At 43.4% G+C, this 23,570-nt stretch overlaps 1 protein-coding gene across 1 annotated transcript in view; it reads right to left on the bottom strand.

Annotated features, from left to right (window-relative positions):
- The window catches only part of ATRX (ATRX chromatin remodeler), a 157,537-nt gene that overhangs the window by 80,089 nt on the left and 53,878 nt on the right, over nucleotides 1–23,570 (bottom strand). Inside the window, exons 12-16 of the mRNA XM_075184434.1 lie at nucleotides 22,264–22,461; nucleotides 20,829–20,922; nucleotides 19,610–19,715; nucleotides 7,847–8,035; nucleotides 7,463–7,604 (exon numbers count right to left, since the gene is read on the bottom strand). Of these exons, the coding sequence (XP_075040535.1) occupies nucleotides 7,463–7,604; nucleotides 7,847–8,035; nucleotides 19,610–19,715; nucleotides 20,829–20,922; nucleotides 22,264–22,461 (729 nt within the window). The remainder of the gene's footprint in view (nucleotides 1–7,462; nucleotides 7,605–7,846; nucleotides 8,036–19,609; nucleotides 19,716–20,828; nucleotides 20,923–22,263; nucleotides 22,462–23,570) is intronic.

The raw sequence follows: 23,570 nt of genomic DNA on the forward strand, positions 1-23,570 counted from the left end.
ATGAAGACTGCCGATATCGCAGGAACGAAGAGTTCCGCCCATGTCAGTATCCAAGCTGCCACCTTCATGGCCCTGGCACTTGTTTGACATATGCCACAGCCATTGCATTGTCTGACTGGAGTTGTACTGAAGACCCCTGAAGTAGTGACTGTCCTGTCAGACTGTTGGTTTGTCCGGAAGTTTGGACCCTGGGCACCTCAAGTACAAGTATCTGCCCCCTCTGGGAGAGGCCTCTGGTCGTGAAGGGTCTGCCCCTAGCTGACAGACCTATGGCTGAGGAACCACCTCAAAAGGGCTGGCTAAATAAGCCAAAGTTTGGAACCCTAGGTCTAGAGAAATTCCTCGGAAGGTAGGCGCTCTTTCCCCATGTGGCCTGACAAATGATATAGTCTAATTCTGGGCCAAAGAGGACTGAACCAGTGTAGGGAAGAGCCGCCAATGACTTGACTCGGCATCGGTGGCCCAGGACTGTTTCTGCAATGACAGATGCAGAAACTGATTAAGAAATGGAGGTTGCATTGCGCGCCACATCATACACACATCCCGAAGCCTCCTTCAACTGCATAGCTAGGGGGAGAAGTTCTGAGTCCTGGACTTGAGGACGCCCTCTATCTTACAGCCTTGAAGGGCTGCTGAATCAGACACCAAAAGTGTATTATGGCTATACAGCCTAGACACCAACGTGTCCACCTTTGGCACCTGTTCCCAGCGAGCCAATTCCTCCGCCTGCAGCAGATAAAGGGCCATGAATCTGAAAGGAAAGGTGTACCTCCGATCCGGTTGCTTCCAAGCCAACTCTGCAATATCCGACGGCCTGTAGTTTTTTACGTTTAACTAGACCTTTCTCTGTTGACTGAGGTTACCCCAATTCCAAAAGTTTCAGTCCCTAGCGAATCGCCAGTACAAGATCCTCGATGCTCTGCTTCCTGGAGGGTTCTTCCAAGTCCACCACTTGTGGAAAGTCAGAGTCATCGAGGAGCTCCCCTTCGTCCTCTGATGAGCCCTCTGAAAAAGAGACCGAAAGGAGAGGGCGAGACGATTTGGGTCGTTTGTGGTTTGGCGCTGTGGCTCCAGGGAAGTTCAGAAACAGATTTAAGCGGTCCAGATCTCTAAGGATGTGGACCAAGTGAGCTTCCCTAGGGAAGGACCCTGCAAGAATGGAGAAGATTTAGGACCAGCGGTGCTTAGGTCCCTATCCTTGGTTGCAGTAGGTGAGGGAACCACCACAGGAGTGACTAACGGAATAGGGGCAGTGGGGAGAGCCGCCGCTACTGCTGGGAGGTCCGCTGGGCGGTTAAACAATTAGACTACTGTAGATACTGACTGTGCTAGTGTAACCGTCCATGCCGGTTCCTCCATCTGGTGTTTGGCGTTACTCTGGCTTTGCTTGCCCCTAGCCCCCGCTGCTCACTAGGAAGTTAAGTTTTACATGTGGAACAGGTGAAATATTTCACATGGGTTGTCTTTCCCTTATCAGACATAGTTCTGAACAGGGTTACACAGCCTATACAATTTATAGTAAAATGTTGGTAATAGAACAGTCACACAAGTGCACAGAAAGTTTCATAAAAAATACGTAGTTTGTCTTTGACTAGGTGCCAAAGCAGTACCTCAAATAGCTATGCTATCTATCCTAGTCAAGGGATTTCCCCTTGCAGTAGCAAAAACCCTTTATATAATTGCTACTTTGTTTAAATTGACCTGTCACATGAATAAACACCTATTACATATTTTAAAATATATAAAATAGAGACAGACTAATAAGGTACTTCGCCCTCCAAGCAGCCACAGGGCTTGTATAGCTTTAGATGGGAGAGTCCGTTAGCATGTCAGCTTCTGTGCAGCCCTTTGTCCCTTCCATTTCTTCCCGCTCTAGGAAAAGTTCATCTGGCCAGCTAGGATAGGGAAGCTCCATTCTCCAGCCCCTGTATCCAGCATCACGTTTGTATCTCTGTGCCTTGCACTGACCGTTTGCACTGTCTATTATATTCCTAAGTCCGTAACGGCCTGGCTACCTTGTGTTGATTTGCTTTCCCCTTTTTTCTTTAGGAAAGCAATGTACACTCTGGTCCCCCATGGTCAGGTGAGCGGGGGACTTTGTACATTCCACTAAGATGGCGACTGCCTTCTCCCGAATCACTGCGTGCACTGTGGTTAATGGCAGCGCTGGACACCGCGATTGCAGTGACCCTGGTGGCCCTGTGGATGTTCTGGAGGGCTCTGGTGTGACAAAAACCAATGTCAAAACCTAAACTGTGCAGCAGTACTGGCAGTGAGAGAAGTTCGCCTCTCACCTATGTGACAGCCGCGTCTGATGTGGAAGCTATGACTACCGTGCAGCAGTGGAGCCTCCTGTAAATAACATTAATCAAATGCATAAAGTGAATGAAATAAAATTAAATTGTGCAGCATGTAAAAAAAAGTCCATCCCCTTGGGGACTTAAACACTGAGGCTACAGGGGGGAGGAGTCTGTCAGCAAGTTAGATTAAACAATTAACTAGTTAAGTATCAACTCAATGCTCCCCACATACAACCCATGGAAGCAGCATCCCTCTAGACTGGATGTAAGAGAAAACTGGATATTTGTACTCAAGTTAAATCGTTAACACACAGGAGCTTGGGCACTTCACCTAAAAGCCTGCTGGGAACTTCAGTATTTTTCTAACAAAGCCCCAGGAGTAGAGAACAAGAAGGAAAGGAGAGAACAAGGTTCTCCAACAAAACAAGCAGAACGAGAATCTTAAAAAGGAGAACAAGCAGTGAACAAACGGCGTAATGGGTGAGCATCCAGTGATTTAATAGAAGTACAAAACTCCCATTTTCTCTTTCATCGTATGGGAGACACTGGATACGCTAAGGACATTCCAAACCTCACGTTGCACAGCACCTTCTTTCCAAGGCTGGCATCTTTGTACACTAAAAATGTTGAACCAGGAGAACATAGGAAAACATGTACCAAAGACCAAGTGGCCGCCCCATGCTGTCTTCACCAAGTACCCACCAACCTGGAGGACTATATAAACAGTTGATCAGGGACAAGCTTACCTGCCCCCAAAAGTAGCCTGGCAAATTACCAAAGTAATCCAGCCGGCAACGTTCTGCCTAAAGGCTAGCCAGCTTCTCTTATGAGAATTATAGAGAACAGAAGATCATCTGTCCTTCATGGGTCCTATGGACCTAGGTCCAAAAGGCCCTGCACAAGTCCACAGAATAAAGAGAGCCCTCTTCATTTATAGACCTACCCTCATCTAGTGGCCAGAAACATGATGTCCTGATTCAGATGGAACGTGTGAAGCACCTGATAGTGAAATGAAGGCAAAAAAAAAAAGAGAAAGATTAAGACAGAGTCCCCAGCCCTGAAATCTCATAGCTGAGGAGATGGCCAAGAAGAAGGAAGCCTTCCAGTTAAGGAGAAATGTAACAAAATCCAATATTAAAAATGAGATGTGCTGCACCAATTCTTAGAAATAAATCTGCAGTTCACAAAACTATAAAGCAGACACTGTACCTTCAAATAACTTCACCACTCTAGATTGTCTAGTGGCCAGTCAAGTGCTGACATTTATGTGCAGGCTCTACAGCTGCATTCATCGGCAGGGGGTCCCCTTGCAAAGGTTGAACCTGCCTGGGCAAAATCCACTTCCAGACCCTACAGCAAGAAGATAGTAAAGGGGCCAAACTGAAAAGAGAAGGAAGGAGACCCCTTTCATTCCCACCAAGTGGTACAGATCTTTCAGACCATGACATATTTGCTGGCCTAAATCAGCTTCCTAGCCCAGAGCATGGTCTAAACTATGCAATCGGGGAAGCCCTAGGCATTAAGGATTGTGACATAAAAAGCAACACAGGTAAAGACAGCTAAAGATACTCTGAAGCAGAAAAGAACCTCACCTAGCAGGACTGGTCCTAGAGACAGAACACACAACAGGCCATCTGCCACTCTAAAAAGTCCTTGTATCAAAACCTTCATGGCCAGTCCAGTGCCACCAATATCCCCTACGTGCCCTCTTCTTAAGGTCGTAACAGGTACCCACTGATGCCTTGTTACCTTAGGAAACTGTGAAAACAGACAGAAGTCCCATAGTAGCAACATGGCATCTACTAACAATGCCTCTGAATTCCCTGCCCAGGAGCATTCTCCAAATGGCTCAACAGAGATGTCTCCTTCCGAGGACAAGGGTATAGCTAAGAAAATGTGCATCATAATATTCCACACCCAGGGTGAACACCGCATGGAAGGCTGAAAATTTCAGTTTCTCTCAAGATCCTGCAGGTTCCTCTCAAGGCTTGAGCACTCTTGGTGACTCCCCGATTACAGAGGTATGCCACAGCCATGGCATACTCTGAATATTTTAAATGGTCCTTTTGCACCAGAACAGCATGCTCTGACTAGGGCACTGAAACTCGCTATGAATACCGTGGAGTCTCAAGCACCTGAATTTGTACTAAAGGGGAGCAGCCTCCCAGCCTGGCATGGAGGAAGACCATTTATTAGTCCTGTTTACAACGATATCCTCAAGTGCAAAGTTTTTTGGAATGCAACTTTGAATTGGAATCCATGATATAGTCCAGACTAACGGAATAGGTGTTTCTCTAGGCAGTTCGTCCCTCCTTCCTCCTGGAGAATGCCTTTTGCCTCCCCTAGAGAGCAGGGGGCGTCGTAAACAAGTGATCAGGTTTTCAGTAAGTGTCGGAGCTCTTCATCAGTCATTGCACATGCGAGTGGAGTTTCCACGTTCACTGCAGAATGCCGGTTGTCGTGCTATAGCTGTCACTCATAGGACTGCTTCTGTCAGTTTTATTATGATGTTATAGAACACCAAATATTTAGTTCTGCATAGGCTGCAGTCAAAGTAGAAGGGTGCTATGAGAAAAACGAATGCTTTTCACCTCTTGCATCAGTGTCAGCAGGCTTGAAATCTGGATGCAGAGGATGTTCTCTGGAGGTCTGGCTTCTTGCCCTGAGGAACGAAACACACGATATTCAGGGCTCCTAGGTCTTAAAGCAAGAACAGGAGGAAAGGAACTTTCTCACCCTGTAGCCAAGGAAAAAAATCCTGTCCAGTTCATGACCGAAGAAAGGACTTCAGCGTTCATCACTACTATGTCTGCCCAAGCTCTAAGCAAGATGTCACTGTGTGCAGACTACTGCGACTGACTACAAAACCCAATGAGACTTGCATTGGCAGCTTCTCCCAGATATTCGGATTCCTCCCAAAAATACTCTACTAGAGTGAGCAAATCCGCTCATGGTCTGACAGATCTTGCTCCAATATCTCTGATCACCTCTCCACTGGCTAATTAACCCAAAGCTTAGAAAGGTCTTAGGGTGGCCCCTGATTCAGTGTAAATGTACTTAAATGTTGCCCACCTCACCTTTCTTTTGGGAGGCCTTATAGTCTTAAACCTCCCAAGATTGAAGAGGTGTATGAGCTTGACGCTTCCAGGATTAGCTGTTGATGCAGATTCCATAAACATCTGCAGGAGATTGACAACTAAACAAGTTCCCGAACCAAACTCACCAGGCATTCTGCCAAAGTTGGCTCAACTGGCGATCCAGCAGCTGAGCCAGAGACCCACAGGCATGTTTTACCGAAAAGGATGGATATGTTTCAACCTCTCACTGAGATGGCAGAAAAAGGTAGGTAGGTACCCATTCCACCCCAGGAAAAAAAGAAAAAAAAAGACAGTTGCATAAGCTCCAGGTCAAAGATTTGTTCCAGGCAGGTTCAACATTTACAGAGGGACCCCTTGCCGAGGAATGCGGCTGTTGAACATGCACATAAATGTCAGCACTTGACAGGTCACTAGACAAGCTAGGGTGGTGCATTAAGGAAATTTTGAAAGAAAGCTTGGTCCTTGACATACTCTCCTTATCAAACATAATAGGAAAGATGAGGGGAGACAATGAGGACAGTTACAATGCACAATGACAAGCTTACTGTAGACTTCAAAACAGACAACCAGTACAGAGCAAAACTGCAATGCACAATAAGGGCTAGCCCCCTGGCCCAGCACTACGATGGCCATAATGATAGCCCCTGAAACACACTATGTCTAGTGTGGGAGTGCCTAAACAGGGAGCTCCCACCTGCACCCCTCCCCCCTCCTGGCATGAGGGACCCAGCACCCACTCCTAGCCGGTAGCCAGCAACAGATTTTGAACCGGCTCCCCTCTACAGGAGAAGAGAGCCACTTACCTTGCTGCCACCCCTTTGGTGCATGGTCTGGTGCCGATCCTACACCCTGGAGGTGATCCCAGGTCAGGAACAGGCAAGGTGGCAACAGTTGCCATTCGCAATCACCGTTACTAAGTGGGTGCTCAATAAGTATAAGGAAAAATAAAGTGATTAACTATCTGAAAGAGAAGGTTGCCTGGGGCAGAAATTAATTAAACTCCCTACTCCTGCATTTAGTTAATATAGTCCTCAGAAGACATCCAGGGTATAGGTGGGGGAAGAGCTTAGAGTTTTGTAGGCAAATTTAAAAGTGCCGCAACTCTACATCCCAGCGTATCGAGTGTGCCCTGAGGGATGACAGACAAATTACCATTTCTTGTAAAGATTTTATTTTTTATAAATATATTACTGTTATTTAGTTTTAAGGGAACAATTCATAGTTTAAGATAGCCTAGTTGATTACAAGTTGTAGACAGTAAGGCAAATTAAGGGCAGCTATAGATTTGCTCACACTGGGCTAAGAGGTTTAATAAATTAAACTAAATTAATTGAATCTGAAAGTTGACGTTACATTCTATGTACGGCATGGTATGACAATATTGGAAATCAAGAGACATTGATAACTGTACTACAATTTCAATTATATTTACTTTCAGCTTTGAATAGCATTAGGTATAGAGGACATGAAGCAATCTTATCTATTTAAACTTAAAGTAAAACGATGTTATGTTACTAACATACTGCACTAACATGTTTAACAGAGGACCTATGTTTTCCTAAATTCTTTACTAAAACTTCAACTTTCTAAAAAAAACCCCCTACCTTGCAATTAATCGTACTTTCATAGGGTGTCCTCTGAACCACTGCCATTTGCAGTATTTAATATGGGTTCTGGAATTTGCATATAGCCGAGATCTTTGCTGTCACCTTAATTGACAACACTATCATTCTCCATGGCAGGAGATGAAAAGCAGCAGTTTAAATGCCGTAAAACTACTGTTAGATCTTGCCCGATATGGAGAGACCTGAGAAGTGCTGAAGGTGATAATCAGATGTCCCACGAATACGAGTATGCTGGGTAAAAAAAAAAAGTGGGAAGGCAGGGGGATCAAATACAGGGTAATTTTAAGTGGAAACCCCCTTTAATTATTACTGGTTTAATTTGAAGTCCTGCTCTCCACACACACTCACATTATATACAAAAAGGAATTAGCAAGAACGTATGACAAATACAGTCATTTTGTTCAACATTTTTTTTTAAACCATGGCTTTAAAAACTTACCGTCAACCTGATGAGGTTTCAGCTTTGTAACCAAGTTTCTGTGCACTTGGACCAAAGGCTCTTTTGTCTCCTCATCTTCATCCAGAACGAGTTTTGTTGTGATTGGACACTTCACTGGGGAAGCATCTTCCACTAGAATGACCTGATACAACACTAACATTAGTTTCTGTTCTTCTCAAATATTATAAAGGTAGAAGTGCATTTACAATTCTTAGATTTTGTAAAATGAGCGTCTAGTCTTGTTTTGTAAAAGGAAATATGCCTTCACTGTGTAGTATAATATACATGCATGAAAAATGTATACACATTAGGCATTAATGAACCCAACATATATGAAATATAAAACTGCAAAGTATTGTTTAATGGCCTTTGTTCTTGTCCTACCTCCCTGAGTTTCTCTCGTTCTCGCTCTTTTTCTGCAATTCTTTTTCTCCTCTCTTCTTCCATTTTCAGAGCATTCTGTGTTTCTGATCGCAGCTTGTCATCTTTTAAAATTCTCCTAATCTTTTTCCGTCCTTTTCCTGGAGATTTAGAATCAGAGTCGTCATCATGATCTCCATCCTCTGAATTACCCTGAAAAATATATATATATATAAACTGATATGGCAACTGCAACCAGAAAAAGTCACATTCTGAATATATAGGCTACATGCTGAAAAAGGAAACGAAAATAAAGACAGAATAGGGAGGGGGGGGGGAGGGTTAGAGAATGTGTAGCTTGATTCGGATTACCCCAATGTACTACCTGAAGGATTTTGGTATTAAAATAAAAAAAATTGAAAAATAAAAAATCTATTTTACGATTCTATAGTTAGAATCGCACAATTAATGCATTCCCAGATTTGCCACAAAACTGAATCAATTCTACCAAATCCATTGATACTAAATACATGTAGTTTGTAAAAAAAGAAAAGAATCTACCTAAAAAAAGAAAAGAAATTACACTTGGTTAATGGAGAAGTGAATGGGTGGACAGCATGAGTAATCCAGCATGTTTCAGGCATGTGGAGTAGGCAGACGCTCCATTGTCACACTTCATGTGTAAGGCTGCCAAAGGGAAAATAAAAACAAAAAAACAGGATTTTTGTACTTGTGTTAATTTCTTTTGTTTAAAATATCTGCACTATTTTGAAACGCCAAAAACAATTAACTTTGTAAACTTTCACAGGGGAACTAGAGCATAAACAGTGGGCACACTGACTCCCCCCAATGGCCTCTGAGAATGGTGTTTAACATAAGTGCAAAAACCTCCTATTTCTCTTTCATCCAAATGGGTGACACTCCCTCTGCCACTAGCAGCAGTGTTAAAAAAAGGTGTTAACCCCTCCAGGCAGATTCACATGTAGGCTGCATGGTTAGGTGGATTGGTTAAAGGGACAGGAGGCTGTATTACCTCCTGCCAGGTTAGGTTTCCAAAACTGTACAAAAAGAGCCCTGTTTTACCATGTAATGTAGTATACCATCTGAACTTCTGGACGATCACTAGTACCTTTAACTACTGTGTAAATGTCCTTGTAAGAACCCTTGAGCAATAAACATCACTACTTGAAAATCCTGTTTAACACCTATTGCCTGCTGTATTCTGTGACCAACAGCTACTTACACTCCAATCTGTTCCCTGGCTGTCCTGCGTTGAACTGTCTGCGTCAACATTCTGTCCGCTACTCAGCAGTCCTGATCTACAGTAAGCAGTCAGGAGATAACAGCCAATCCACAGCAAGGTGGCGCTGCAGCAGCTATACCAGCTATCCAGAAGTAAGCGGCTAAAGGTGCAATGAAGGAGCCTAGTGAGACAACGAGGTTCTCCTGCAACTACTGTTCACTTGGCATTCGCAGTCAGCAAGTGTTCGGTGGCAAGGTGACGCCAGTAGGAGTGGTCCGTAACAGTCGGTTACTGATGGCGAGAAAGAAACCCAGATAAACATCTCTTAATATTCTCCTCAACAGACCATGTGGCAAAGTATGCCTATCTGGTCACACCAAGCGTTTAAAACTAGATTGTTGCAAACCAGTCGAGAAGTTCAAATCCCAAGGTGCTATTGTAGGATTGTATGGAGGTTGCAAATGCATTACTCCCTGCAGAAAAGTGTGCACTTCTGACAAAAACAAACCATCATCTTCTGAAAATATACAAAAAGAGCAGAGATCTCAACCTTCAAAGTTTCCATCCATTAGCCAACCATCCTGCAAAAACAAGAGCAAAAAGGACTAACTGAAGTGGTTGGAAACTTCTCATATCAATAAATTATAATTTTCTATGCAGATGTTGGAGAGCAAAATAGACAAATTCTGTGTAGCAAAACCATCCTTTCTTCCGGAAACACCACCTTCTGCTTTCGGGTGTCAAAAGCAGTCCCCAAAAGACAAGCCTCCAAGTCCGAACTAGATTGGATTTATGATCCACCCATGAGATTCTAATCTACGTCGTCTCCCGTAATTGGGCCTAAAGCAAGTCCATGGACCCTTCCTTGACCAAAAGTCGTCCAGGTCAGAAATGAATTTCACTTTCTTGGACCTCAGAAGATGACAGCCATGTTCTTCGCTAACACCAGAGGAGTTGTCACCAGGCTGAAAGGCATAGCCAGAAATTAGAAATGGTAGAGTTGAACTGTGAAACAGAGAAGACACTGGTAACCATCCCAGAATGGAACATGCAAATAAGCATCCTTCTTGCCCATGTATATTAAGAATTCGTTCCTTTCTAAACGGTTTATGACAGATCTGAGATTTTCACGTGTGTTCAGAGACTTGACTCACAAATGAGCTGAAATGATCAGCTTGGATATTGGAAAAATAAGAAGTTTCAAGCAAATCTGTTCCCTTCTGGACTTCCTGGAGGTAATAAATGTGTAAATTGCAGCCCACAGTACTTGGTGTCTAGCCCATTCTCCAGAAAGGCTGGTGTGTGAAAAAAACATGGGTGAAGAACTGAGGGAGTCCGATATATCCCTGATTTACAATGCTTCTGACCCAGGTGTCTGAAGCGGAACTGCACCACTGATCCTGATAGAGAAGCAGGAAGGTTCCCATCACAGGTGTTCCCAGGTGAGCAGATTGTCAGACAAAGCAACTTTGAGGGCTTGTAAGCTGGTCACCTAGCGAATGAAGCCTGTTTCACTCTATGGCTGCAATGTCTGACCCCTTGTCCTTTCTGCAGTGAGCGAGGACCACCTCCCAAGCCAATGAAGCTGAAATTCTAGACCCAATAAGACCAGCATCCACAGCGGCGTAACAGATATTCGGAAACCTCACTGAGGTTTTTAGGTCAACAATTCAGTCCTGGGTCTCCCAAACTGCAAATCCTTCAAAAGCTGTCCCAACCACTACTTTTTTTTGAAACCCAAGCTACAACATATAAAAACTTAAGTTTGGTTTTGACTTTTCTATCCATGCAATTACGAAGAGCCACAGCATCAGAGACCGAAAAAATGGTGGTCTTGCTCAAGTGCGCTATGGGCACCCAATTTCCATATCATCAATAAGGAGGATATAAAGGGGTTTGGAGCCTGTGCGAGACTTGGCTCCTCTATTCAGGCTCGGTCCATACGTCATAAAGTAAGTTTTCCAACAGAGTGAAAGAAAAACAAATGTTTCTACTTTTCCAAACCACATATTGACAGGCCCCTCCGACTCCTTGCTGTCCTGAACGTTTAGTACTTGCCAAACAGCCGCACCAAGTCACCTGCGTAGTTGAATCTTTGTAAAAGCATGAAGAATTCTCAATGGTTGAATTCTCTGTCACATCACCTTATTCCTGAGGTGAGCATTGTGAATCTGAATATTACTGGATTGCACCACTGCAGAAAATTCACGCTTTTGAAGCCTACCTTAAGAAAAAAAATTCTAGAATCCTCTTTAAAGAGGAAGAAACCCTAACTAGGCCCTGCACTTACTTTGTGCCCAAGCAAGCTCATCTGGTGACACCGAAAAGGCAATTGGCTAAGTGTCCTCAGATGAAATTAGTCAATTGCTGAAGCTACGAAGGAGGTGGTGGGATGGGGGGAAACTCGCTGCTCCCATGGTGGACGTGCAGCAAGCTGTATGAGGTCAGCAATGGACAGGGCAAAGATTTCGCCCAGGCTGCTAGATCGGTGGCACCACCTGCAAATATGTGCAGCAGGTGGCCATCAGCCCCACTGAGGAGCACAAGGTGCCTGTGCATGACTGTCCATTAGGCAACTTGGAGTGACATTTAAGTAGTAAAAAAAAATAAAATTGCACCGACGGCACCCCTTCAGACGTAGCTCTGGAATTACCCCTTTTAATACACATGACAGATAAAAAAAGGTAAAGGGACAGCTGCAGTACAAGGTAAGGAAAGCCTACCGTAGGTGGTGCTGGATGTCTGGAGATTAGCACTTCTTCCGAAGGCACACTCATGGCTACAGGACAGTTTAGAGGGGGAGGAATTTGAAACCTAGTACAGATTTTTTTTAAAGTGCTAAACTAATGGCTGAGCCTTTATATGCCCAAAGTGAAGTGCCTCCCAATTGAAAAATAAATAAAAATGAAAAAAAAAAAAAAAAGTGCAGGAACAAACAACCCTCTCACCTCATGTCACTTGACGCGGAGAGAGATTTGACCACGTTTGTTTGCCCTTCATAATGCAGGCTTTAACTGCGTATGGCTTTCAAGACCGCTTCCTCAAGGGGGTGTCAGCCTTGTACCATAACCCATCGACCTCAGTCCAGGTGAACCGAGGCTGCTCCCCATCTTTCACTATCCGAAACGGAACCCAACAAGAATGCCCCCTCTCTCCCCTTCTATTTGCTTTGGCGATAGAACCTCTAGCTATGAGAATTCGTATAAATCCTAATATAACCGGTATACGCCTACCTTCCAGTACTCACAAGATAGCTCTCTATGCAGACGATATTCTCCTTACCCTAACTAACCCTTTAACTACTCTCCCCAACCTATTTCAAGAGCTTGAAATTTTTTCTACAATATCAAACTTTAGGATATCTGTTCTGGTTGTGTTTATCTTAGACTTCCATATTCCCCCTAAGCTAAAGCAACTTCTAGTATTAAATTTCCCCTTTCACTGGAACCGAGATCACATAAGATACTTGGGCATAGCCCTCATCAGAAAGGTGTAAAATATCTATCAAGCTAACTATCCCCCCCCCCCCCCCCTCATAGCTTGTATAAAAAAGAAGAAAAAAAAAAAGACCTAAAAGCATGGTATAAACTCATGATATCTTGGGTTGGACGGATTACGTCAGTGAAAATGAACTTGCTCTCAAGGTTATTATACCTTTTCCACACTCTCCCTATCAGGATCCCCCCCATAATCTTGAAAATGCTACAAACCCTTATAATGCGGTTCATATGGTCAAACAGGAGACCCAGGATCTCTGCTTGCATTTTACAGCGCTCTCCCACGGCGGGTGGTCTTGGCATTCCTAACATACGCAACTACTATTACGCTGCACGGCTGGCCCAGTGTGTACAATGGCATTCCCCCCCTGGAACTAGGATATGGGTGGACATAGAATCGGATATATTGGGTGGCTCACCGATTTGCTCTGTCCTTTGGCTCCCAGTGACACAGCGTCCAGTCTCTGTTCGAGCCCATCCAGTTCTGGCCCTCTCTCTCCCAATTTGGTCTAGATGTAACCGTTTAGTATCCCTCTCTCCTGCCCCCTCGATTCTGATACCCTTATGGTCTAACCCTGCCTTTACGCCTGGGTTGTCTCGCTCCATGTATACAAAATGGGCAGGTAGGGGCAAATTGCTGTTAATCATATAACCAAGACAGCAATATTTCCACAAATTTCGGAGTTGGTAGAACAGTGTGGTTTTGTACCGGGCAGTTCCACCAATATCTTCAGATTAGGCACTACCATCAAACGGTTAAAGCTCAACTCTCTTCCAGACCACCCACTACATTTGAGAGCTTGTGTCTTTCGGGCCCAGCCTCCAAAGGTTTTATATCCATTCTCTATAATACCTTACTCCCCGCCACTCAGCCTGTTAAGAATCGCTTTCAGATACAGTGAGAGGCGGACCTGGGGCCTGTAATAGATCAGGAAGAATGGTCGGATATTTATGAACGAACAGCTCGTTGCTCCATAAATGTCCGCATCAAAGAAAATGCTAGCAAACTGTTACACAGGTGGTATTATGTCTCCTCGAGGCTACAAACAATATACCCACAGACCAGCGCTGACTGTTGCAGAAAGTGTGGTCAAATGGGAACATTTATGCATATATGGTGGGACTGTCCCGGGATCCGACCATACTGGACAGCAGTTCTTGCGTTGGCTTCAGCAATTCTAAATACTCACATAACACCTGACCCTAAGCATATTTTACTACCGCTGCCCCTCCCAGACCTCACCAAATCTGCTCACAAGCTCTTTAGGCACATCATCCTCGGATCCCAGGACAGTCCCACCAGCGCTGCGGAATTAGTGGCGCTATATAATTAAATGATGATGATGAATGATGATGATCATCAGCGCTGCCACATAGCAGCCTATTGGAAAAACTCAACACCAACAACACTTCAGATGGTCTGCAGTCAGATCTGGCATATTTACCAGATGGAACACATTACCAGCGTGCTGAGGGGCTCCTCCGTCTCCTTCTACAAAGTTTGGTCCTCATGGGCTTTAGATCATAATCAACCTGCACTCCAATTTTAGTGGAATTTGAGCATGGAATGGTATTTCTAGGCAAGTTTATTTTTCTCTCATCTGATGTGTGAATCCTTAATTCCCCATCCCTTCCTCTGGTCCCCACATGTCCCCTTTCCATCCATTACACCCCCCCCCCCCCCTATAGTTTTGGAATATTAAAACATCTTTACAGTACTAGATAAATAACAGGATTTATACTTACGATAAATCTCTTTCTCCGAGTCCATCTGGGGGACACTGCTTAACCATGGGGACTTACTAAAGCAATCCCTCTGAAGGGTGGGACGGCTCTGATCTCCTTGCACGTAGAACACTACGGCCAAAGGAGGCGTCCCCAGACGCAACACATTAAATTGGTAGAATTTTGTAAAGGTATGGACCGAGGACCAGGTGGCTGCCCTGCACAGCTGGTCCACCGTGGCTCCATTCCGTGCCGCCCAAGACGCCCCAAACGGGTAGAATGGGCAACAATAGGCTTCGGCACAGGGAGATTAATACGGACATAAGTCTCCCTGATAGTCAGGGTAAGCCATCTGGCAATAGTTTGCTTAGATGCTGGCCACCCCCGCTTAGAAAAGTCAAATAATACAAATAGAAAATCTGTCTTACGTATCTTTGCAGATCTCTTAACATATATACGTAATGCCCTCACTACGTCCAAATATTTATTTGTTCACGTTCCAGGAGACTGAGGCTCCTCTCTGAACACTGGAACCTGAGATCACCTTAGGGAGAAAGGACGGAATAGTCCTTAAACTGCTCTGTCCTCATTTTTATTGTGGAAGTACACTGACAAAGCGGATACCTGAACCTTTAAGGTTCCTAGTTTAAGCTGCGCCTCTAAACCACACTGTAAGAAGGCAGAAATCTAGCCAGACCAAAGGATCTAGAATTGTAAGCCCTCTTCTTACACCATTTTATATATACATGCCAGATGCGGTGGCAGATCCTGGCCGAAACTGGCTTCCTGGCACTTAGGAGGGTGCCTACCACACCCCCCCCCCCCCCCCAAGAACCCTCTCACTTTCCACAGACTGGATTCGAAGGCTCTGCCATCAAATTCAGCCGGTTCAGATTTAGATGCAAGAACGGTCCCAGGGTCAGTAGATGGCTCCGTAGCCCTACTGGAGTTACCAGAAAGACTGGCATTGTTAGGACGTCCACTGCACTGTCAGTGGATCTCTTGATCTTGTGCAGAACTCTGGGACTTCCCTGCCTTTTGTTCGGTTGTCCTCCAACAACCACCCGCTGAGGACTTACTTCCTCCGCTGGTACTTCCAACAAAAGAAGGCCCCTGCCTGCTTCCTCCGAATGTCCCACCAAAGACATCTGGGGTGGATCCATGCGTAGGGTAGGGTCACGAAAGATGTCACCATCTTTCTTAGCAGCTCCAAAGACCTGGGTACTGACAGCTTCTTGCCTGACAGTACCCTGCCTATCCACTCCATCAGGGACCTTAACCTGTCCTGTGGAGGAAACATTCTGCTGCGTGCTAAGTCCCTTACTAGCCCCAAGAAACTCATTCTTAGACAAGGGATTCCCTGTGACCCTATAACACTCCAGAGGTTCAGCCCCGGACTGAACAACCCTTCTGGCTTCTGCACCACAATTGGGTTTGATTAAAACCCTTTCCTTCTCTGGTACCTCCAAACCTGTATAGCTTTGTTTAAACGAAGCCAATCGGCAGCCATGAGCTCTCTCTGTCTTGACTAAGGACAGTGAGGAATACAGTTAATGAAAACTTGAGCCGAACTGGCCCCATGATTCTATCATGATATCCTGGACCTACCCGTCCGCCGAGTACTCTGTCTACTGCTGTGCGAACCCAAGCAGTCGTCCTCCCACCCCACCCTCTGTGACCAGAGGCGGGTGGTAGTCATGCTGCTGGTCTATCCGGCAGCTTAGCAGAAGGGGCCTTTCCTGCTGCAGGAGCAAAGGATGACCTTCCTCTACGGGACTGTCTCCTGGTTCCAACGGCCCCTGAACTGGTAGTCTGGCCTCTGCCAGACCTGCCCCCGTAAAAAGGCTGTCTGAAAGAGCTAAACCTAGGCTTAGCCCTAGGTTTTGGAGCATCTACAGGCAAGGACGTCTTCTTACCCCCTGAAGCCTGTAAAATCCAGGAGAGAAACTCTGGACCAAATAGCATCCCACCCGTATACGGGATGGATTCTAACGCCTTTTTTTGACTCTGAATCCACATTCCAAGTCCTTAACCATAACGCCCTTCTAGCTACTATAGCTGTAGCCGAAATAGACAATGACATGGAGGCCGAATTGTGGGCCGCTTCATATACGTAGCCTGCTGCTTCCTTCAGCTGCATGGCCAGAGGTTGAAGATCTGAATCCTGCAGAGCAGACTCCAACTGCCCTTGCCCAGACTTCCATAACCCTAGCTACCCAGGTAGCAGATAATGCTGGTCTGAGGCTAGTACCAGTGGCCAAGAAGACCGACTTCAGCAGTGATTCTAATTTACGGTCGGTCGCGTCCTGTAAGGCCGATGACCCAGGTACAGGTAGTGTGGTCTAGCGAACCAATCTCGCCACAGGCGCATCCCCTTCGCCACTTGTTCCCAACGGGTCATATCCTCTTCTTGGAGAGGATATAACGAGCCAAACTTCTTTGGCATAGAGAACCTTTTATCTGGATATTTCCAAGAGGCCTCTACCATATCTCTCAACTCAGCTGAGGGAGGGAACCTGACCACCTGTTTAGATGCTTTTTTAAAGAGAGAGCGGTCCAAGGACTGCGTCTCCTCCACTTCAACAAATCCCAGGGTCTGACGAACTGCTTTAACCAGATCGTCCATACCCTGGTGTCTAGAGTTTCCTTCTGACTCTATTATGTACAAGTCTGAATCGTCCACCCATTCCCCTTCCTCCTCTGAGGAACTCTCAGAGTCAGACACTGACCACAGCGCCTTAGCTGGTCTACGTCTTTTAATACTACGTTTATGTCTGGGATTCTCCAGAAGTTGGTTAAGTCGGTCCAGGCCACTGCTGACCAACCCACCTCTCCTATCTGGGATCCCCCTAGGAGGGCCGGGGAGGGATTTAATCCGACCCCTGGGGAAAATGACTCCTCTGTCATTCCTCCTGTTATACCCTGAGAAGCCACTGATGTAGATGGGATCTCTACAGGTTTCGATAACAGTTTAACAAGGGTATCAACCCCTTGTGACAGGGTAGCCGCCCATTCGGGGGGTTCTACCGTCCGAATGGAGCCGTCTTTAGGCTGCAGTTTCACAGGAGCCACAGTGCAAGCAGCACAGAGCCCCCCCTGATCCAGCCGTTCACCTGTTAATTTAACATTACATTTTGAACAGACAATATGTTTGGTACGTGCTGTTTTACTTTTATCTGCCATCATAAGAAAAAGAAAACTGAATCACGTCTCATACACAAAAACACTTCCCCAGAAATTATCAGAAAATACAGATTAAGTTATTTAACATATCATAGTATTTCTGACTACATAAGACAGGTTTGGAGAACTTTCTAGTTTTCTTTAAACAACAGTTCTCTCAACACATCATAGTCTTAGTTAATACACATGTATACATATGCACACATACACACAGAAAAAACCAAGTGATACTTAGCGAGGAAGATATGTGTCAGCAATGCACTTCTCTCCAAATGACTGCTGCATCTGTCCTCCTTTTGAACTCTGGCCAAAAAGGGATCTTCCATGTGCTCACTCAGCAGGGGAGGGGAAGAGGTGCTTCTCAACACATTCCCCTACCACTGGAATCTCCTTCTGTGTCTCTGCAAACCACGATTTCCCCTTTCTACTTAGGTGAAATCCTGTTGCTTTATCTTTCTCACATTTTGCTACCACACCGCAAAATACAGGTACATATTCATCTATGAACCAGTCAAAAGATAGTATTTTTGTTCCTTTTCCTCTATATAGAGAGTATAAGGTATAATTAGCCAAGCTGAAAGGCTGCAGCAGGTTTTTCAGTAATGACTGCTATTAGCACAGAACACCTGGGCCCATTTAGCATTACATTTGGAACAGACAATATGTTTGGCACGCCCAAACACTTCCACAACCTTTATCAGAAAATACAGACTAGGTTATTTAACATATAGTATTTCTGATTAAATAAGACAGGTTTGGAGAGCTTTATAGTTTTCCTTAAACACAGTTCTCTCAACACCTCATTGTCTTATAATATACATGCATACACAGAAGAAACAAAGTGATACTTAGCGTGGAAGATATGTGTCAACAGTGCACTTCTCTCCAAATGACTGCTGCATCTGTCCTCCTTTTGAACTTTGGCGCCAAAAGGGATCTTCCACGTGCTCACTCAGCAGGGTGGGGGGGGGGGGAAGAGGTGTTCCTCAAACACATTCCCCTACCACTGGAATCTCCTCCTGTGTTTTTCATTAACAGCGATCTGCCCTTTCTGTATTTAGGGAAAATCCTGTTAGAATGTGTTCCCCGCACAGCGCTATCACTAGCGCGCCATCCTTCAAGCTCCCCCTATCCTCCCATAGGAGGAGGGGACTTGGTACACTCCAGCTGGCTCCCGGGGAAAGGCAGCAGTAATGGCGCTTTCTGCCTAATGGCAGCGCCCGTCCTTCTATCAGCGGGAAGAGTCTCTTGTCGACTGCTTCCCGCTGTTTGAGAAGCGCTTATCGTCCTGTCTGCGGGGCCGCCCCCGCTAGCAGGCGCTTCTCCCGCTGCTATCAACAAAACAAACTTTGAAAAGAAAGAAAAAACCTATTAGCAGTGAGCAGCGTTCACTGAGGAGCTCTTCTCCTAGGGCACCCAAATCAAACTGAGGTATGTGGGGAATTGGTGGAAGGGATATGCTGTCAGCAGGAAGAAAGTTAACTCTTTAGGTGCCAGACTCCTCGCCTCCCTACTCAACCCCATAGTTAAGCAGTGTCCCCCAGATGGATGAAAAAGAAATGCAATTATCTTCTGAATACGAGAACACCATGAGAGTGTTTATACGTCCCTCTGTAAGTAAACACGTGTTATCTGTTACGGATTAACCTCTCGAGATTTTGTAATGCCTTTTTATTGAAAAAAAGAGGTTTCTAATAAAAAGTTAAAAAAAAACAAAAAAAAAAAAACAAGTGCAGGCATAACCTTCCTGTGCCGAGGGCACTTAGACTGGGACTCCCCTGTCACAAGAGGGATTAAGTAGGTGAGGACAAATCACAGTATTTTTTATCTGGAAGTGTCCTGTTCTTTCATTTCTTGGGAGCGAGGGCTTGAGGAAAGGTCTACTACCTCAATATTGAAAGGACAGTTTAAAACCAAAGCTTCGAATTTCAATTAGACATACACACACCGGTTAGTTTACAATGAAGTATACAAATATCTAGAGACTTCCAAAATCTCAATTAAGACAGTGAAAAGAGCATACAGATATATTTTATAAAGCAAATGATAAGGAAAACACACAGCAGTAAAATATGCGGTGTATTCATGGCTGCTATAAATATAATTACACAATGGATATGAAATGCCTGTGGTAAATACCTTGGAATCACTGGAGTCGTCTTGGACTTTAATCCTTCTTCTCTTCTTCTTCTTTTGCTTCTGCTTATAACTTCTCTGATTCTCTTCTGCCTCTTTCCTTGCTGCCCTGCAAAACCACAGAGGGCCAGATATTTTATCTTCATTATTCATGGTGTTTCCAACAATAGAAGAGCTATAGATTCAACATGTATATGTATAAAATATATCTAAGGATATCATTTTTCCCTCCAGCTATTCGCATTTTTTAGTGTCTATCTCTCTGCTTTGCTAGCGGTCCCTCCATAACACCACTAGCAACATATGCTAATGTCAGGTGGAAATTGAATTCTTCTTATCCACAAAGAATTTTCATTGCAAATCTATTGTTCGTAATAGCTCAATGTTTCACAAATTTTAACTGACAAATTTACTTAATAAACAATGTTACGATGTGGCAACTAGGAGAAGGCCTCAATTCGTTACTTCTCAGATGAAGACTTTGGTACTTCCCCGTACCGTTGAAAAGTCAATCACTGTAAATGGTTAGAGTTTATCAATATATTGAAAAAAAACAAATAAAATTCACTCCCAAGACAGAGTATGTTTAGAAAATAAAAAATTCAGATATTTCTGAATATTCAAACTCAGCAGATATTTACATTAATTTAATTCCATAAAAAATACTATACATTTAACAGCAAAAACTTCACTGAAGCCATTAAAACGGACTTTACCCTTTTATGTTTTATTTTCTCATTATTTTGTGTAATTTAAATGTTATGGGATCAATAAAAAATGGACCTATATTTCATTATGGTGCTAGCAAGCCTATGTGCAGAACTCAGCATTTAGAACAGTTCCAATATTTGCTTTCTTTCCCAAATAATCCTAAAGGTTGTCTAACAACGGAGAAGTGATAATTCCATCACAATACTATAGGTTGAGGATTAGCATAATAGCAAGGTACATGAGTGACATCATTGTCTGTGCAATGCCCCCTAGAATACTTCAAGGTCCAGAAACTACACAACAGAGAAGGCAAAGAGATTGCAGTCACAACACATGCATTTGCTCATAACCTGCAGAAGTATAATATAAAACTATGTTTAGCATACACAGTACATATCCATGTAATGAGCACAAATTAACACCAAACATCTTTTAGGTTAGTGTTCATTTAGCATTTGCAATGTTTCTTTTAAACAAAAATGTGGGTGAATACACTGCAAAACAGATGTACCTTGTCCTGGGGCGCTGGTCATCAGAATCACTGTCACTGACTTCTTCACTAACATCGGAACCATCACTTTCCGTCTCTGATTCTTCACTACTGACTAAAGAATGGAAAAAAAACATTAAACATTTAATGTATTAGACAATCAAACCAATGGATGTGTCTTATTGGTTATAAAGTAGTCAATATAAACAGTATAGGTATTTTAAAAAACAGAAAAATACTGTTCTAGAAAATTTGACACAATTTACATAAGTAATCTCTGCAATGCAAAAAAGGATTAAACACTCTTAAAACAAACACGATATTTAAATTGTTTGGGTTATTTACACAATATTAAACTATTTTATTATATTTGATTATGTTTAAAAACTATTCCATTCAATTCATACCTCAAATTGAATCCTGAATAAAGAGGGTGGTAGCAAGAAGTGAACGTTCAAAGGGAAAATAATTTGGAGAAATCACATTTGGGTTTCATCAGAAAAGCTTTGTATGTGAACATAATGCAAATTGCCAAGTCATTGATAAGTAAATTCTGAATATATAGACTATTTGGGTGCCCAAGTAATGAAACTGTTACAAAAGAGCAGGGAAACTGGGAAAAAAGTATGTATGTTATATTTAGCCTCATCAGACAAGGAGGAAAGAAAGCAAAGCTGCACTTGTATCAGTACAAGCTGTAAAATTAATGAAATTATATAACCATGAAGGAAAAACACAATAGCACAATGGGCAGCACAGTGGCTTAGTGGTTAGCACTTCTAACAGCACTGGGGTCGTGAGTTCGATTCCCGACCAAGGACTTATCTGTGAGGAATTTGTATGTTCTCTCCGTGTTTGCGCGAGTTTTCTCCGGATACTCCGGCTTCCTCCCACACTCCAAAAACATACTGGTGTGTGAGTGTGTGTGTGTGTGTGTGTGTGTGTGTGTGTGTGTGTGTGTGTGTGTTGGGGAATTTAGACTGAGCACCAATAAGGCAGGGACTAATGTGAGTGAGTTCTCACAGTACAGCGCTGCGGAATTAGTGGCGCTATATAAATAAATGGTGATGATGATGAATAGCACAATTTGATAGTAACAATCCTAAAGTGAGGTGTTATTGGTGAACATTGAAATCTATGGTACATGCTCTTTAATCTAGGAAGGATAATTAAGCTATGAAACGCTTATGTACAGTTAACAACATACCAGTTGGGTACCTGTTTTGCAAAGTAAAGGATACAAGAGTAAAGTATAAAAGTAGAGAATACCAGAAAATGTAACTACTTCTTTATGTTAAACTAAAAGGCATCAAGTCTTTTTTAAAGCCCTGTTCTATTTCAGAAAAGATAATCCTGGCGTTCACTCAGCAAATCTGCATATGCAGTCTGCTGGGCAAACCATGCAACTATTGATCTGCAAATACTGTGATTAAGAAAAAAATAAAATAAAAAATACCCTTTCGTCTGTTTCGACGTTTGCCATCCTTCGAACTCTTGGATTTATCTTTCTTCTCTCCTTTCTCTCCATCGGATTCACCTTCGCTCAGGGACAGCTTGTGCCGCAGCAAGCGATGCCTGTACCGAGATTTCTTTGCCGATTCAGATTCAGAGTCAGAATCAGAGTCAGAGTCAGAGCTATCTTCATTTTCCCTATCTAATAAAGATATTTGAATTAGTATGCATAGTCTGAAAAAAGGCAAACATTCTAAGACGAGTCAATTGAACCATTGTATATTTTGCTATGTCACTGATGAGTATTCTATGGTCTATCAGCTTCAAACCATCTATAAAGAGCAGCAGAGAGTTTTCAAAGAGCACCACCTGCAGGCAGCTATACAAAACAAAAAAACCTCCAGCAGATTCTTGTATCAAATGGAGAATTGTTTCTTAAAGGATAACTGCAACCAATGAAATAAGTTAAAGCAAATCTCACTTATCTATTCTTATTACATCCAAAACTAAATTCTTAGTTTTGGATAAAATTATTCTTAAAGTTGACCACACACAAAATGTTGGGCAATTTGCATGTTTTGGGCCCCTGCTACCCTGACACTGGCCTATAAACTATAGCCCAAAATGATCAGGGATCACAATCTGATTTTCCACAAAAAAAAAAAAATTGTGTACATACAGCACTGAACTAAAACTACCCAACAGTCACTTAAAAACAAATTGGAGATCAATCAATTCCTTTGTTGTCAGTAACTTGAGATCTTAATCTAACAGATGTAGGGAAAAAAACATTACACAGACATGGTGAATCCCTGAAGTTAGTGACCTGAGTATTTATACATAACTATTTCAACCATGATCTGTTTCAGTCCTATGCAGCTCGATAGAGTATTTCTTTAGAAAAACACATCTCTTCTAACAGGCAAAGCTTGGCAGACTTTACAGAAATGCAGTGTGGATTGGTTGATTTACTGTGACTGCAGTATTAACATTTTCACATATACTGTATCCAATTGGGAAATGGTCCTAAATATGTGGAATGGGCTTAAATTATCCGAAATGGAGTCAGTAGATAATACGGTTGGCAACTGAAAATTTCAATTATGGGACTTTAACAGGAGTGGCTATTAAGATGGTGCCGCACAATGAAAACAAACATTGAAGATGAGGAAGCAAGAGAGTGGGAGCCACCACAAGGTTGAAAGATTTTGATACATTATAACAAGAGTTTATTTGCCAACACACAGCAAAATAAATTGTCAGTCTGACCAAAAACATGCAGTATGTGGCCAGCTTGATTCTGGATTATCG

The sequence above is a fragment of the Mixophyes fleayi genome, chromosome 9 (assembly GCF_038048845.1).
Source record: "Mixophyes fleayi isolate aMixFle1 chromosome 9, aMixFle1.hap1, whole genome shotgun sequence".
In the NCBI taxonomy this organism is placed as follows: Eukaryota; Metazoa; Chordata; class Amphibia; order Anura; family Limnodynastidae; genus Mixophyes; species Mixophyes fleayi.